Genomic DNA, 19,599 nt, shown 5'->3' with positions numbered 1-19,599 from the left:
CTAACTCCCCATATAACAGGTCCTTGGGAATGCGACCTGGGTCCATTCTCTTGACATGGCCGAGCCAGCGAAGGCGCCTCTCGCTGAGTATGGAGAACATGCTGTTCATGTTGGCATGTTCTAGAACCTTTGTGTTGGGTACTTTGTCCTGCCACTGGATGTGCAGAATGCGCCGCAGACATCTCAGGTGGAAGCTGTTGAGTTTCCTCGTGTCTTGCATAGGTGGTCCATGTTTCGCTGCTGTAGAGAAGTGAGCTGAGCACGCACGCTTGGTAGACACGCAGTTTGGTCTTCTCTGTGAGGTTGGGGTTGTTCCAGACCCTCTGGTTAAGTCTGGCCATCACTGCTGCTGCCTTGGCAATCCTGCCGCCCACCTCAGAATCAATGGAGAGTGAGCTGGTGATGTTAGACCCGAGGTATGTGAAGTTCTCGACAACTTCCAAATTGTACCCATCAATGGAGACAGAGGGAGGGGAGTCTGTGTCCTGTGCCATGACATTCGTTTTCTTCAAACTGATGGTCAGTCCAAATTCCTTACATGCATGGGAGAGGCAGCATACCAGCTGCTGAAGTCCATCTTCTGTGTGTGATGTCAAGGCTGCATCGTCTGCAAAGAGCAATTCACGGATGAGTACCTCTGTGACTTTAGTCTTAGCACGGAGACGGGCGATGTTGAACAGCTTGCCGTCAGCCCTGGTATGGATGTACACTCCCTCGCTGCAGTCCTTGAATGCGTACTGGAGAAGCATGGAGAAGAAGATGGCAAAGAACATCGGTGCAAGGACACAGCCTTGTTTGACTCCGCTAATGACTGGGAATGCTTCAGATGTTGCGCCATTGAAGCACACTGTGCTGTGCATGTTCTCGTGGAACGATATAATGATAGCAAGCAGATGTGGGGGGCAGCCGATCTTCTGCAGGAGTCTGAGGAGTCCACTCCGACTAACCATGTCAAACGCCTTCGTCAAGTCTATGAAGGCAATGTAGAGGGGCATCCGCTGCTCACGACACTTCTCCTGCAGCTGACGTAGTGAGAAGATCATGTCTACAGTTGACCTGTCAGCTCAAAATCCACACTGGGATTCTGGGTAGACGCGGGAGGCTAGGATCTGCAAGTGCGCCAAGGCAACACGGGCGAAGGCCTTTCCGACGATGCTGAGGAGGGAGATGCCCCGATAGTTGTTGCAGTCGCTACGGTCTCCTTTGTTTTTGTACAAAGTGACGATGTTGGCGTCACACATGTCCTGTGGGATGTATCCCTGTTCCCAGCAAAAGCAGAGGGGTGTGTGTAGGGGCTGGAGCAGTGCTGGTTTTCCGCTCTTGAGGACTTCAGGCGGAATGCCGTCGCTTCCAGGAGCCTTCCCACAGGCAAGGCAATCAATGGCTTTTCCGAGCTCTTCCAGGGTGGGCTGTGTGTCTAGCTCCTCCATGACAGGCAGGTCTGGAATGGCGTCCAGGGCAGTTCCAGTGACATTGTTTTGGGTTGCATATAGCTCGAGATAGTGCTCAACCCATCGCTGCAGTTGTTTCCCCTGGTCTGTGATGACTTCGCCCGTCTTGGACTTGAGGGGGGCGGTCTTGTAGCTGGGGGGGGCCCTGTCGCTTGTTTGATACCCTCATACATTCCTCTTGTATCCCCGGTGTCAGCAGCTGTCTGTATACTGTTGCAAAGGTTCAGCCAGTAGGTGTTGGCACAGCGGCGGGCGGTCTTCTGGGCGTTATTCCTTGCAATCCTGAGGGCTTGTAGTGTTCTGGGGCTAGGTGCAGCCTTGTATGCCAGGAGGGCTTTCCTCTTTGCCTCAGTCACGGGCTCCATCTCCTCCCAGTTTGCCTCATACCAGTCGACATTCTTTCGCTCCCTCTTCCCGTAAGCTGTGATGGCTGAATTGTACACAGAGTCACGGATATGGGACCACTTGGAATCAATGGTGTCATCAGGTGTCACTTTGGTGAGGGCTTCCTTCAGTTTGCTGATGAACTGCTGTGTTTTCTCTGGGTTGCTTGCACAGCAGGTGTTGATACGTGGGTGACCCTTCTTCTTGGCGTGGTGCAGCTTCTTGGGAATGGTCCGTGTCACAATCGGCACTGTGGTAGCTGCGGGTAAGGAGGACACTGGCCAGTTCTGCACGCCTGGTGATGACGAGGTCTAGCTGGTGCCAGTGGCGTGAACGTGGGTGTCTCCATGACACCTGGTGGATCTCCTTGCATTTGAAGAAAGTGTTGGTCACATATAGGCTGTGGGAGCAGAACATCTTCAGCAGTCGCTGACCATTCTCGTTGATCTTGCCCCTTCCGTAAAAGCCGAGACAGGTGGACCAGGCCTCATGGTCAGCTCCCACTCTAGCATTGAAGTCTCCTAGTAAGTAAAGGCTTTCATTGTTGGGGATACTGGATATTGCCTGATCCAGAGCCTCATAAAACTTGTCTTTCTCCTCGTAGGTGGAGTAGAGGGTTGGGGCGTACACACTTAAGATGTTGACTGGGCCTAAGGATGTTGACAGCCGGAGGGCAAGGATTCTCTCAGTACCTGATGATGGAGGTTCAATGAAGGCAATTAGCGTGTTCTTGACGGCAAAGCCTACACCATGCTGCCTAGGTTCATCCAAGGGCTTCCCCTGCCAAAAGAATGTGTAATTGGCTTCCCTGATGGTGCCGTTGTCAGCCAGTCGGGTCTCCTGGAGGCAGGCAATGTCGATGTTCAGTCGGGAGAGTTCTCTGTCAATGACGGCAGTCTTCCGTGCATCGTCGATCTGCTGTAGGTCAGTGGTCAATCCAGGACACATAGTCCTGATGTTCCAGGTTGCAAAACAAAGAGTTGGAGTCTTTTTATTTCTTCTTTTAGTCTTTCCTGGTGCAGAGTTTTGTGGCCCACTTGTCGAGATGGTTCTCTAAGCTCCACGCACCCAGTGAAGCAGGCAGGCCATGGCGGGCAGCACCTTACTGACTGTGGTCTGCCCAGCTTGAGGCGGGCGGTAGCTGTCCAGTGAGACCTGATGATCTCTCCCACTGTCAGAAGTAACCCCTGGCGCCAAGCTCTACGCCAATCGAGCTTTGACTTAGAACCGGTAAACTGCTACTTCTCGTGTTGTGCCGACGCCGTACGACGACACTGGAGTGTCCTCTCCAGTGGAGCTATGAAGCCTGGGCAGGGTGGTATGGAGAATCAGCTGTTGCCCATGCAGCAGATCCCCCCTCTCCACGCAGCTGGTGTGCCCAAGGGAACGACGAATGCCGATACAGCTTGGCACCAACGGCGTCGCAGGAGTTGCCGGAATGACGTTGAAGTCAATGTCATTCCGCCTTAGGGACTCCATCTCCGGATTTTCTGTCGGGGTTTACTCCCTTAGTCTTTCCCGTGAGTGGGTATAGCCACAAGGCAGCAGAGGTTTGGAATCGGAGTTTTCCTTCTCCTAGATGAGCTACCATCCAAGGTTTACGAGTCCCATCTACCCGAAGTACTATACTCTTGACCATCTTTGTTATATAGTACTACCAGTATACTCTTGACGATCTTTGTTATATAGTACTATACCCTTAATGACCATCATTGTTATATAGCACTATACCCTTAACCATCTTTGTTATATAGCACTATACCCTTGACCATCTTTGTTATATAGGACTATACCCTTGACCATCTTTGTTATATAGGACTATACCCTTGACCATCTTTGCTATAAAGTACTATACTCTTGACCATCTTTGTTATATAGTACTATACCCTTGACCATCTTTGTTATATAGTACTATACCTTTGACCATCTTTGTTATATAGTACTATACTCTTGACCATCTTTGTTATATAGTACTACCAGTATACTCTTGACGATCTTTGTTATATAGTACTATACCCTTGACCATCATTGTTATATAGCACTATACCCTTGACCATCTTTGTTACCATCTTTGTTATACAGCCCTATACCCTTGACCATCTTTGTTATATAGCACTATACCTTTGACCATCTTTTTTATATGGCACAATACCCTTGACCATCTTTGTCATACAGTACCATCTTTGTTATATAGCACTATACCCTTGACCATCTTTGTTACCATCTTTGTTATATAGTACTATACCCTTGACCATCATTGTTATATAGCACTATACCCTTGACCATCTTTGTTATATAGCACTATACCCTTGACCATCTTTGTTATATAGCACTATACCCTTGACCATCCTTGTTATACAGTACCATCTTTGTTATATAGCACTATACCCTTGACCATCTTTGTTATACAGGACTATACCCTTGACCATCTTTGTTATATAGCACTATACTCTTGACCATCTTTGTTATATGGCACAATACTCTTGACCATCTTTGTTATATGGCACTATACCCTTGACCATCTTTGTTATATGGTGCTATACCCTTGACAATTTTTGTTATATGGCACTATACCCTTGACCATCTTTGTTATATGGTGCTATACCCTTGACCATCTTTGTTATATAGCACTATACCCTTGACCATCTTTGTTATATAGCCCTATACTCTTGACCATCTTTGTTATATGGCACTATACCCTTGACCATCTTTGTTATATAGCACTATACTCTTGACCATCTTTGTTATATAGCTCTATACCCTTGACCACCAAAGAATGTCACATTTTATGGACACATGCAAAGTATTTGTGACTAGCTAATGACTAAATATATTTTTCCATGATATATTCACCATAGCAGACACAAAGGACCCTTCTGACCATAGCAGTTTAAAGCTGGAATAAATGTTTATTCAGCAGTAAACATTCCATATTAATGACTATACACTGACTGTTGCAGTAAGTAGTCCATAATAGGTTAACTGTGCATTGTACATCTGAATGTGTGGGTATTAGATGTGTGGACAGCATACATTTTGTATAAAGCTTCACCTGTAGTGGTAATCAAGGTACTTACTGATGTATGAACTATGCTAGAAATAGTGTCATCCTGGCTGTTGCTATAAGGCTGTTCAGTATGAATTATGCTAGAAATAGTGTCATCCTGGCTGTTGCTATAAGGCTGTTCAGTATGAATTATGCTAGAAATAGTGTCATCCTGGCTGTTGCTATAAGGCTGTTCAGTATGAATTATGCTAGAAATAGTGTCATCCTGGCTGTTGCTATAAGGCTGTTCAGTATGAATTATGCTAGAAATAGTGTCATCCTGGCTGTTGCTATAAGGCTGTTCAAGCCTGTGACTTCTACCAAGTTAAATCTGGCTTCTAGGGATAGACAATGACACAACACTACAAACAAAGAAGAGGAATCCTCAGCCTCTAGTGATGGACTATGATACAACATTACAAAGTAAAATGATGAGTCCTCAGCCTCTAGTGATGGACTATGATACAACATTACAAAGTAAAATGATGAATTCTCAGCTTCTAGCGATGGACTATGATACAACATTACAAAGTAAATTGATGAATTCTCATCTTCTAGTGATGGACTATGATACAACATTACAAAGTAAATTGATGAATTCTCATCTTCTAGCGATGGACTATGATACAACATTACAAAGTAAATTGATGAATTCTCATCTTCTAGTGATGGACTATGATACAACATTACAAAGTAAATTGATGAATTCTCATCTTCTAGCGATGGACTATGATACAACATTGCAAAGTAAAATGATAAGTCCTCAGCCTCTAGTGATGGACTATGATACAACATTACAAAGTAAAATGATGAATCCTCAGCTTCTAGTGATGGACTATGACACAACATTGCAAAGTAAAATGATGAATCCTCAGCCTCTAGTGATGGACTATGAGACAACATTACAAAGTAAAATGATGAATTCTTAGCTTCTAGCGATGGACTATGATACAACATTACAAAGTAAATTGATGAATTCTCATCTTCTAGTGATGGACTATGATACAACATTACAAAGTAATATGATGAATCCTCAGCCTCTAGTGATGGACTATGACACAACATTGCAAAGTAAAATGATGAATCCTCAGCCTCTAGTGATGGACTATGATACAACATTGCAAAGTAAAATGATGAGTCCTCGGCCTCTAGTGATGGACTATGACACAACATTGCAAAGTAAAATGATGAGTCCTCAGCCTCTAGTGATGGACTATGAGACAACATTACAAAGTAAAATGATGAGTCCTCAGCCTCTAGTGATGGACTATGATACAACATTACAAAGTAAAATGATGAATTCTCAGCTTCTAGCGATGGACTATGATACAACATTACAAAGTAAATTGATGAATTCTCATCTTCTAGCAATGGACTATGATACAACATTACAAAGTAAATTGATGAATTCTCATCTTCTAGCGATGGACTATGATACAACATTGCAAAGTAATATGATGAATCCTAGGCCTCTAGTGATGGACTATGACACAACATTGCAAAGTAAAATGATAAATCCTCGGCCTCTAGTGATGGACTATGATACAACATTGCAAAGTAAAATGATAAGTCCTCAGCCTCTAGTGATGGACTATGATACAACATTACAAAGTAAAATGATGAATCCTCAGCTTCTAGTGATGGACTATGAGACAACATTACAAAGTAAAATGATGAGTCCTCAGCCTCTAGTGATGGACTATGACACAACATTGCAAAGTAAAATGATGAATCCTCAGCCTCTAGTGATGGACTATGAGACAACATTACAAAGTAAAATGATGAATTCTTAGCTTCTAGCGATGGACTATGATACAACATTACAAAGTAAATTGATGAATTCTCATCTTCTAGTGATGGACTATGATACAACATTACAAAGTAATATGATGAATCCTCAGCCTCTAGTGATGGACTATGACACAACATTGCAAAGTAAAATGATGAATCCTCAGCCTCTAGTGATGGACTATGATACAACATTGCAAAGTAAAATGATGAGTCCTCGGCCTCTAGTGATGGACTATGACACAACATTGCAAAGTAAAATGATGAGTCCTCAGCCTCTAGTGATGGACTATGATACAACATTGCAAAGTAAAATGATGAGTCCTCAGCCTCTAGTGATGGACTATGATACAACATTGCAAAGTAAAATGATGAATCCTCAGCTTCTAATGATGGACTATGATATAATATTACAAAGTAATATGATGAATCCTCAGCCTCTAGTGATGGACTATGCTACAACATTGCAAAGTAAAATGATGAGTCCTCAGCCTCTAGTGATGGACTATGATACAACATTGCAAAGTAAAATGATGAGTCCTCAGCCTCTAGTGATGGACTATGATATAATATTACAAAGTAATATGATGAATCCTCGGCCTCTAGTGATGGACTATGCTACAACATTGCAAAGTAAAATGATGAGTCCTCAGCCTCTAGTGATGGACTATGACACAACATTACAAAGTAAAATGATGAATCCTCAGCCTCTAGTGATGGACTATGATACAACATTGCAAAGTAAAATGATGAATCCTCAACATAGTATGCAAAACCTGCCTTCAGCATGAGTAGTACAGTGAAACTCACAAAACTCAAAGTAAAAAGACCATGACACATTTGGACTTTAATGGACCAAGGTGAAATAATCAGGAAAATCAATCTTAAAATATCTGTACTGAATAATACAAAACGATTATAATATATAAATCAGTTGTTTGATTATGTGTGTATTAGTACATTCTGTGATATTGCACATTTGACAAGTTTTTCTTTCTGTCAACATCTGGAATAGTATCTTTAGATTGCAGTTAGCAATATGATCTCTTGAAAAATTACTTTATCAGAAGGGGATCTCAACAAAGCAAACACTGCATCAAACTAACTGTCTATACAATAAGGACACCAATGAAATAAGAGCAAAAAATATAACAAAATTAGTTGTAAATCTACAATATGTTTTTATTTGAAATTTATATAACTGATACATATATCATGAACAAAGCTTGTTGGAAATAATACCTGTGCATTGATTTAATGGGAAGCATCAAGATGTATTAACAAACATTGTAAAGTTCATGCAGTCATAATTCACAGGGCCAGGAAAAAATGTGAGTTTCCATTGTCTGCAGAATAGGAATTAAAGCATGGAATGCCGATGGTGTGCAGCACAGAAGTGAATCCATTGGGTGAGGGTTCATAGAGGAAAAAATAGTTGAGGAAAATGTTATTTAATAATGAACATGATCATTTGGCATATATCAAAATGTAAGTGGCATTGCATTATATTTAGATAAATATTTCACTGTAGTATGTATCCATAAGCTTGCAATGGCACGTAGAAAATATGAGTTTCTCACATGATTTTGACCAGATGATCTGAGGAGTGATATCGAGCTGGTTGAGCTTAACAAAAGACTAGGCCTACTGCAAAATACTAGGCCTACTGCAAAACGCACTTATTTAAGATATATACATGTAGATGGGGAAAAAGCATTGGAGGATTTATGAATAAAGGAATATGGGAAAATGAGCGGAGGAGGATGTGCAAATAAAGGAAGATGGGAAAATGAGCAGAGGAGGATGTGCAAATAAAGGAAAATGGGAAAATGAGTGGAGGAGGATGTGGGAATAAAGGAACTGCAAGTGAAAGAGGTGAAACTGGAAATATCCTGCTTTGGACAGGTTGAGCAGGATCATCCTGTGGCTCTGGTAGAATTGGACAAGGCTGTTCCTCAACTAGACCGTGAGGCCAAATATGAGTTTCAATTTCATGGAGTATAGCGTGTATCTATCACGACTACTTTGAGTTAGGAGACATATTTCACAAAAGCAGAGCAGAACGTGTAACCTTCAACAGCCAGATGGAGCACATTATTGCTGCCCTTAAACTAAATCTATTGATGGCAGGTAATGAATACTTTATTCAGATTAAATCTACCGACAAAAGGACAAAGAAGGGTTATAATAGATAAATTTGACACTGTCCAGTGGAAGGGGTGTCTGCTTAAACTGAAGCAGGCTAAATGAAGCTTGAAATGGGGTGGGGCATTTATAATCGCAGAAGCTACCAATCAAGAGGAAGGGAGATAACGCTGATAGTCCACAACGGTCATGCCTGTTGAAATGACATCCATTCTGATGAACAGATAAAGATTGAATTTTATGAGCAATGTTTGGAATGTTATAGTAAAAGATACTGAAATGAACCAATTACTGCGTGGGTTGGATGAAATCTCTCCAAGTTTGGATGAAATCTCCCCAAGGTTGGATGAAAGCTCTCCAAGGTTGGATGAAATCTCTACAAGGTTGGATGAAAGCTCTCCAAGGTTGGATGAAATCTCTACAAGGTTGGATGAAAGCTCTCCAGGATTGGATGAAAGCTCTCCAAGGTTGGATGAAATCTCTCCAAGGTTGGATGAAATCTCTCCAAGGTTGGATGAAAGCTCTCCAAGGTTGGATGAAATCTCTCCAAGGTTGGATGAAATCTCTCCAAGATTGGATGAAAGCTCTCCAACGTCCCTTGACATTCAGCATGATAGGCAGAAAACTTTAGTATGCCTGATTCGTACATACATGTATCTTGCTGAACAAATTTGACCCTTGACCAAACTGAGCTTATCTGGGAAGACCAACAAGTGTAAAAAAAGAAACTTAACAAAGTTTTTACTATGGTTTTAGTTGGAATATTTCTCAGAGGAATTGCCTCTGAAAATCTGGTGGATGCACATATTATGATCAACAAGTATTGGTTGCATGATTTTGTCTTAGGTAAAGGACCAACACAGTCTATCATTATTTTGCTAATTGGTTCATGCAATGCAGGAATAGGTTCGAGGTGAGCCTTGGGTATTTTCTGACTGTGTTTTCCTACCATTTTACAAGTATGATAAGGTCTTCATAATTTAGAAACATCACTTGTACGTTTCGTCCAATCAAAATGATTCAAGATCTTGTCATAAGTCATCCTGACTTCTAAATGCCAGCCAGTGTAATTTGATGTGTTAGACTAAGAACTTTCTGTTGATATGACTTTGGAATGAGAAATGGATAGCTCATTGACCACTCATCATTAACGGGTACCTCAAATGGTATCCACTTTTTTGTAAATATCAATTTTCCATAAATAACAAATGGGTACTTGTGTGACTTCAGCTTTTCTAATATCCCTCTGAAACAAACAGAAGATCTTGTTCCTGTTCGACATTGAGTGATTGGTGATTGTTTCTTTATTATCATCCTGATTAGAATAAAGAGAATAAGTTGTAACAAGAGGATCACTGTGACCTATATCCATTGATTTACTAGGAGCAAAAGTGACCTCATCAAAAGACTGAACAATAAATGGGTTAATTAAAGGAATAATGTCCTGATATCAACATCATTCTCAAGAGCATTTTTTGCCATAATTCTGGTATTTGTACAAATGGGATGCAAATCATGGATACACTATTTGATCCAACAATGGTTTCTAAGGTACAAATGGATTAACCACAGCCTTATCTCTGGCCAGGTCACTGCCCAATAATAATTGAATAACCTCAGTAGATAATGAAGTCACTACTTGGACATTCATAGGTCCTGAGAGTAGGTATGTTGACAAATTGACACACTGTAGAAGAACATTAAAACATTATCAAAACCACACTCTATTCCCTAAATAAAAACACTTTCACTAGAAGAAGACTTCTCATGAAAATGAAAGTTGCTGATAACAAAAGATTCTGCACACCTTAATATTTTAAAAGGGATAGACTTGACAGAATCACCAATAAGTGATATAGAACCTTTCAACTAAATGGTTCATAATTCTCTATAAGAGAATCAGACTGGGTTTTGTTTAACAAACAAATGTTTTGCTTTCAATATAAGACCTTGACCTTGATTTCTTAGAATCAAGAGCAGTTGGAATTGCTTTATCTTTATTCTGTTGCTTATTTTTCAACTTGTGAATAGCATGCTTTTTTCTTCCTATAATGAGTGCACATAGGAAGAGAAATGGATTTATAGGCAGTCTTAACAAAAGTTTGATTTCTAACAAATTTTGTCAGATTGAGATTTTGAAAAACTTGTACAAGACTGAAATGAATTTCTTTAACCAAAAATGCTGAGAGGAAGACTTTTTGACAAAGGAAACTTTATGAGTCAAGGAATAAGCATCATTTTCCACTTTCCAACCCAAGGTAGGTCTTAACGTCACTATGAATGCAATTCTTGAACTCTTCAATTATTATGAGCTGTCAGGTTATCATGACCTTTATCAACTTTATTGACTCGAGTCACCTATCAAATAGTCATTATTTTCCATCGCAAAGTTGGCATGGATTTGTCCAGTTTATTTTCTTTCGTTTCTAATACTTTGTCGATATGCCTCAGGTACCAAATCATAACCCTTTAAGATACATTCCTTAACCAAATCACACTCAGCTCTTTGTTTTACAAAAAGTGAAGTCTAGACTTCACGAACTTTGCCAATAAGCACACTTTGTGATAATAAAATCCAACGTTTTCTTGACCATTTCAAGTTTTCGCTAATTTTCTAAAAGTGAAGAAAATATTGATCTGCTTCTTAAAAGGGTGTACTAACCTAATATTTCTGGTAATATCAAAACCTTATCATGTGTTCAAATGCATGGGGTTGAGCGTGTGATCCACTTGCCGGTTCTAATTCTTTTAATCTATATTGCATTCACCTTTTTCCTCTCCGCGTTTGCGTACATGTAACCTTTCCTCTTTTTCACTTCCTCTCTGCATTATATTTCTCTCTCTTCTTTACATATCTTCCTCTCATTTGTATTTGTCCACTGATCTACTAAAGTTCAAAGACCTTTTTTATTTTATTTTATATTTTTATTTTCATTGGTGGTCCTCAATTATCCAAGATCACGATACATGTACGAAGTGTCAAGCACACGTACAGAGCACATCACAATAATGACAGTTCAGTTCAGTAGGAAAATGGTACCATTCCGAAGTCGAAGATGTCTATTTAAAAAATGCAGCTGAGCGAAAAGACATCATGCATTCCATCTTCATATTCAACACTGCCTAATTACAATATGTCATAATTTTAGACTGCAAAGAATTAATAAGATACACTGACTTACTTAAAGAGAGCAGATGTATATGGGTGTGAAATATGAATATAAAGTACGATGCAAAGGTTTGAATTTGGCGGAGGCAGGACTGGAAACAATTTCAGTCTATATGGGTGTTGCTGTAGTTGGAAAAGATCGCCTACTTTCAAAAAGTATTTGTAACAATTGACATTTTTATTCTTGCATGCTATGCTAACAATGTCTGCCTGCCATTAATCACCTACTTGACTAACTCAAATCCCTCTGTACGGTAACCTTTTTCTCGTTTTCTTATATTTAGGTGGACTATTAAGCTAACCATTCTTTCAGTTAGTGTATTTTATTTATGTTTTAGTCCCGTTTAATTAGTTCTCGCAATGGACTGACATTTGCCTAGCGACTGTAATTTCAGGAATACATTCGAATGTCTAAAAACTGTTTTTTGTTTGACATTCGAACGAAATGAAAATATCTGACAATACTTAAAGATGTGTGTTGTCAACAAGTCAACGAGACTGTCATCAATAAGTGACATTTTAATTTTCAGCAATTTGCAAAGTTTCTTCAATTCTTTAAACATATGCATGATTTCAGTTTTATGTCAAATTTTGTCATACCTCATTCGCGTGGATGGCTTTGCTACATCTATTTCATATACTGAATCTTGTTTTAATTCAAACTTTCTTTTCTATAAATTATGTTTGTTGTTTTTCTCGAATCATTATGAACTGGCCTGGTGTGAGATCCTCAAACGTTATAGTAAATTTTAATCGGATACAAATAGGTGGTCTCTGTCACCTTAGACGGTTAAAAGTTTACTCACAATATTTTTCAAATAGATTGAACAATAATCTTATCTTACCTGAGAGGATGAGAATTAATACAGACATCAATATGTCCGCCATGTCTCGAAAAGACGTGGAAGTGTTTATTGGGTACTTATCAAGCTGATAAAGTTTTTGATATAACAGATATATTGATTTTCATGAACCTTCGAACGTTTTTAGCTGGGTTTCAAAGGAATGCTTTGCTGTCTGAAGATTGACAAATCACCATCGTATACCCCGGTACCATCGATAATGCCGTATCACAACACACGGTGCCCCTTTGCATTCTGTCGGAATTACACTTCCCCTATCCCTTAATCCACTTACTGCCACAGACAATGCTGTAAAAACTGGTAATAAATGATCTTCATCATATCATCACACAGACATCTACCTGGATTGGGGTGGTTTTGATATCAGTCATCTTATCATCATACATACATCTAATTGGATTAGTATGGTGGTTGTGATATCAGTCATCTTATCATCACACATACATCTAATTGGATTAGTATGGTGGTTGTGATATCAGTCATCATATCATCACACATACATCTAATTGGATTAGTATGGTAGTTGTGATATCAGTCATCATATCATCACACAGACATCTACCTGGATTGGTGGGGTGGTTTTGATATCAGTCATCATATCGTCACCCAGACATCTACCTGTATTGGTGGGGTGGTTTTGATATCAGTTATCATATCATTACACATAGGGGTGGGTGCTATACCTGGATGTGTGGGGAGGTGGTGGTATTAGTCATCATATCGTCACACATACATGTACCTGGAGGGAGATGGTGGTACATATGTATGTTTGTATATATATATATATATATATATATATATATATATATATATATATATATATATATATATATATATACATATATATATATACATATATATATATATATATATATATATATATATATATATATATATATATATATATGTATGTATGTATGCATGTATGTATGTATGTATATATATCTATATATATATATATATATATATATATATATATATATATATATATATATATATATATATATATATATATGACGATGATGATGATGATGTGGTTTAGTGTCTGCCTTATGGGGTTCGATCTCAAGCGGCAGTGTTGTAATAGTTTAGGTCTATGGTCATCGATTAAATTATGTATACGCTTAATATATATCCCAAGTAAAAAGAAAACAATTTTCATCCTTTTTATTCAATAAATTGCAGCACGTTTAGGGCCGGATCAAAGAAAATTGATGTAAGAACAAGGTGATTACGTAACTCATAAATAGTCCAATGCAACCAATAAGTTGTTTGGTTAGGGTGGGGGTGGGGTAACAGTACTTTCAACACATCACAGGCTATGTCATGCCGAGGGCAAGGACACAACCTTCATTGATCTCACTGGATGACAAAGAAAGCTCGGTCACAGAACATCTCTCCTCCCCTGGCCACGTTTTCAGTGATATAACACTTATTGCAATTGCTCACAACCCCAACTGGAGTCCCCAAACCAGGAAAAAAAAGGAATCTTACTGGAAACGCCGCCTTAGAACATTGAAACCAAGCGTTTTAAACCAAGAAGGCTAGAAAACGACAACCATGCACAAATACAATTATCTTTTGCAGCCGATACATTTTCTTTTAAATAATTCTCTAAATTTGCTTAAAAGCCTATGGTTACATTAACAATGAAATATCCGGGATATAATTTGCGCCTAGATAAATTTACATAAAATATCAGATGTCGTTATGGTTCATCAATTTCTAGGTCAATACATATATTTTCAAGTATCAGCAACAAGCTGAACTAAATGCTGAAACATAATAAAGTTAAAAGGTTGAAATCCTGTAGAAACAACCATGTAAAGTTTCGCATACATATCCGTTTTTCTGTTTTTTGTTTGTGTTGTCTTCATTTTGTATTTGCCTTTGAAAAAGACTCATTAAAGAGTCCAAAGCGCTCGGACTAGCTAGATACTAGTTTCGCACTGTTCGTTGTTAGTTTTTTGCACACACACACACACACACACACACATATATATATATATATATATATATATATATATATATATATATATATATATATATATATATACTGTTTGGGTTGCTATATGTATATATGCATTGTGTAGCACCACCCCACCCGCACAATCAAATTATACAAAAAACATACATTTTCCTTTCAGGTTTTACCATATACTTTTTTTTTCTCATTGGGCACCAGACAGATGCCCTCCTACTTCTCCAAAAAAAAGGTGTTTTATGTGTAAGTGTTGCCCCCACATATATGGTGTTTGTTTTATTTTAAGATAGAATTTAGATCAAAAATTTATTTAGATTAAATTTTGGACGGGGTAATTTTTTTAAATCCCTAGTGTTATCTATAGGGTTGTTCTTCCGAGTGGGTTTCTATCACCTAACTCGAAATGCCTTCCCTAGATTCTAAATAGACCATGGCTAAAGGTCGCCTATATCCCGTGTGTGCTGTATGAGTATATGCTATATTGTATGTGTGCTATATATATATAGTTTTCGTGTAGGGATAGCCAGTTATTGTCAAATCGTCCCCAGTTGTATTGCGATCCAGATGATAATTGGATCACAACTTTACTTTTATATTAATTTATTTGAATTTTGAATTTCGACGAAGTAACGGTGTAATACTGGTTTGACTGAAGAAAGAAAAAAAAAAAATTCCTATTGATTCATGTGAGTGTTAATCTGTGTCGTTCTTCGCATAACTGATTTATTGATTGAGGTCGGTTGTGCTCGAGTTGGGGTCCACACATTGTTTCTTTATTCATTTGTGTTTCTCTCAACTCGAGTTAGGCCGCCTCTGATTATTTATTGGATTATTGCCAAAGTTCAAAGAGGGTTTAAGTTTCCCACACAAAGGGGATTAACTGTACAGTACGGGAGCTGTACAGATGATGGAACGAAATAGAAGAGAAAATTACACGAGAGTCTTTGTTTTTATGTTATGCATGTAAGTTTTCCTACCTGGGGTAGTTTTCCAAAACTCTTTCATAAGCCTGTTCACTTCGCGTGGCGCCATGTGACATAGCCTCATGACGTCCTTATCTCGTACTTTCCCTATTAAGGATCCCTGTCCCTCCCTGTTTATATTTTTTAGAGTATTTAAAACTTTCCCTAATCTAAAAAGAAAGTTTTTAAGGTACGCACAGTGTCTATGTTTAAATTAAAAATTGTATTTATTTTTAGAATTGTTACATTTATTATAATCTTAAAACACATCTAGAGATTCCTAATGCCTCACGGCCCAGACAGCCTCAGAGTCAGGGAGCGAGATTGTGATCTCCGGTCCGTTTCAAGGTGACATCCATAAGGGGTGCCCTCCGAAGCGCCCCCTCCCGCTCCCCTTCTCCTCATCCCCAGTCCATAGGCCCCAAAAATCTTTAAATTAACCTTAATTTAGTTATTATAATTTATTATTTTTTAATTGTTATGACTTGGCCACATGCCATCATTGTTTTAGTTATATAATCCGTAATCTTCCTTATTAATTTTGTATCGAAGTTGCCGTCTAAATATTGGATTTGATTTCTTCTGTATTTCTCCTTCTTAGAGAAATATCGTTTCGTGGTCCAAAGTGATAACGTCCGCTTGCTGTAAAAGACGTATTAGGTTCGATTCCCACAAAGGGAGTTAAAAAATGGTTTTACCATATACTTGCATTGTGTCCATGTTTTCTCCATAAATGTTAATGAGATGATCCAGTTCTGTGGGGAAAAAAAACTATTAGCTTTTTGGAAATATTTCAGATAAAAAATAATTTTAAATTCTCTTTTGACCTATCATGCAAACAATTTCGTGATGACGCTGATTCCCCTTGTTAGTCTTAATTAGACACCTGGCAAGTTAATCATGATTTTCACTATTGGGTTCTCGTTAAATGTCATCTTGCAGGATACTGTACCTAAACGGTCAAACGATGATTGTATACAATCATTTAAATTGTGTTATTCTACTAATATATGGTTTCAGACATATAGAATTTTGAAATGTCTATGCACATTGCTGTGTGTTGTAGCAACGTGTAATTACTGGATTTGTTGTCGTCTCTACAAGCAGGAGAGAGGGTGAACAGACCATAGAATTCCGACAAAAGAATAAAAAACAAACAAAATAAAATCATCTCGTAGAAAGGTCCAGATTTTTACAAATGAACTTTTCCTTGAGATGTTTTATTTCTGTAATGACCGATTATACTAATGAAACCCCAGTTCGAAATAGTAGCTGAAAAAATAAAGTACTCTACGTGTTTATTTATTTTTTTTGCTTATTTTTTTGACGACCAACGTTGGTAGGTACCCTCTCTGCTGCTATTAATTTACCACCATATCAAGTTTGATGAATATTTCTCAACGCGTTCTCGCTGTCTTTTCTCCTCATCTGTTTCATCTTTATTTGTTCTATGTTTCATGTAATATTCAAGTTCTGATGGTGGTTTTTCTATTTTTGGATTTATGTTCTTTCTGTGTTTATAATATATCATCAAACTTCTGTATCGATCTCCACCGCAATTTTTGCAAATCTGATATAATCCTCTAACGCCGTTGTTACATCCAACACAACTTCATGGACCAGCATGAGGATTTTTCTTTATAAGATAATTATGTTTTTTACAATATTCTCCACGACATTTTTTATCACATTTGTTAGTGGTTCCTTGACGCAACCACGCACAGTTGTTCATTATATGAATGATATATTTTTAATTAAATTTACCCAAATATTTTATCAAGACCCACACGATATCTTGTTCTAGGGTCGTGTAAATTTATTGTTATAAATCCGTGCGGAGTAGCTTGCGCTCGTGAGAAGAAATTTTTGAATTTAATTATATCCATGTCACCACCACACCAAGTTTGATGAATATTTCTAAGTGTGTGTGTGTCTACGCCATTAAACACAACTAAAATGTTGCAGTTGTCTCTGATCACTTTCGGAATTTGTGTATATCGTTGAGTAACATAGATCACGTCTGTATTTTTATGTCTACCTCGGGAAAATATTCTGGCTGGATTTGATTGTTTATCTAGCATCACATCGTCGTATACAACTAAATTATTAATAAATCCGTCTATGGAATCTACGGATGGTGCTTCATCAATATCGGTTATAAACTCTATAACATCATTACCTTCATCCAGTAATCGCGCGTTTTCATTGAACTCTTTAAGTACATCATAACATCGTTGATCATCAGCGGATGGTCCTACTAAATACAATTTATCCCATTTTAACCATCTCATTATCAGATTAAGTAATAACTGCGTCTTACCCGATCCAGATGGTCCTATGATAATCATTCTGATGGAATTTGGTAACGCAGGGTGGTGTTTAACTGGCTCTCGTTTTCTTGTTGCTGAGAAATCAATTATATCCATATATATATTATGTCATGAATTTATATTGCTTACGTTGTAGAGTTAAAACTCCAACTACTGATTTAGCTACGGTTACAACAAAAAATAAAAAATAGCGTATGGTGGAAAATGTTCTGTATGCGGTAGAAAGAAATTTTCGTTTTTACCTAATAAGCGGGGTGGTGATATTGCTAATTTGATGTCAAAGTTTCCAGGTGCTCCATGGGCTAAATACAGTGGAGAAAAACATCTACCGGGATATAATTATTGCGGTCCTGGTACCAGACTTGATATCAGGCTCGATAATCAAGATCAACCAAAACCAGGCGAGGAACCAATAAACGCTATTGATCGAGCTTGTCACGCTCATGATGTATCTTATAAAAGTAAAAATCTACAAGATAGACATATTGCAGATGTGAAATTAATTCACGCGTTAAATTCCATAAAAAATAAAAATATTAGAGAATCATTAGCTAATTGGTTAGTAAGATCCGCGATGAAAGGTAAATTAGCGCTTGGGGCTGGTAATTAATAATGGAATCGATTTATTATTCACCAAGAGGATACTGGAGAGGCAAAGCAGCAATTGGTAAACTTGCTGATGCAGCAGCGTTAAACATTCTACTGCTAAAACGTGGTTATCCAAACAAGCAATATGGCAAATTTATCTACCACCACCGAAACGAATTCAGTACGCGTATTTCGATGTCAGTGTTCCTAATGAAGTTCATCAAGCTGATATTCTGTTTTTACCGCATGATACTGTGCGTAGAAAAACGTACAAGTACGCGTTAACTGTAGTTGATGTTGCAAGTAGATATAAAGAGGCAGAGCCGCTATCAGCGAAAACATCATCTGAAGTAGCCGATGCGTTTGAACGAATTTATCAACGAGGACTCGGACCACAAGGTGGTCTGCGATGGCCACAGCTACTACAGGTTGATCCTGGTAAGGAATTTCTTGGTCCAGTATCATCGTTGATGAAACAACGTAATACCAAAATACGACGAGGTCATACTGCAATTCACCGTGATCAAGCAATTGTTGAGCGATTTAATCGAACACTCGCTGAGCGGTTATTTGGATATCAATACGCGAGGGAATTTATTCAGGATAAAAGATCTCGCGAGTGGGTTGCAAGATTACCAAGCGTGATAGCTGCATTAAATAATGAGATTACACGAACAACCAACATGAAACCCATTAATGCAATTACAAAAAAAAAATATACCAACACAACGAAAAGATGTTCAAAAACAAAAAATATTGGGTGATGTTACAGTTAGATATTTATATGAGCCTGGTGAACTTGAAGGTGGTAGCGCGAGAGCGACTGATCCTATTTGGAGTGTTACCACACACAAAATATCCACCGTGACAAGATCCTCAGGTAGACCTG

General features: G+C 38.4%; 1 protein-coding gene across 1 annotated transcript in view; it reads right to left on the bottom strand.

The window, feature by feature from the left end:
• Positions 1-13,035, bottom strand: part of LOC149789079 (uncharacterized) — a 36,566-nt gene extending 23,531 nt beyond the window's left edge. The window contains exon 1 of the mRNA XM_089975265.1: positions 12,829-13,035. Within this exon, the coding sequence (XP_089831391.1) occupies positions 12,829-12,871 (43 nt within the window). The 5' untranslated portion in view covers positions 12,872-13,035. The remainder of the gene's footprint in view (positions 1-12,828) is intronic.
• Between the last annotated feature and the right edge of the window lie 6,564 nt (positions 13,036-19,599).

The sequence above is a fragment of the Sinohyriopsis cumingii genome, chromosome 11 (assembly GCF_028554795.1).
Source record: "Sinohyriopsis cumingii isolate HCF-2022 chromosome 11, ASM2855479v2, whole genome shotgun sequence".
NCBI lineage: Eukaryota > Metazoa > Mollusca > Bivalvia > Unionida > Unionidae > Sinohyriopsis > Sinohyriopsis cumingii.
The sequence above is the reverse complement of the archived record's forward strand: the minus strand, read 5'-3'. Positions and strand labels throughout refer to the sequence as shown.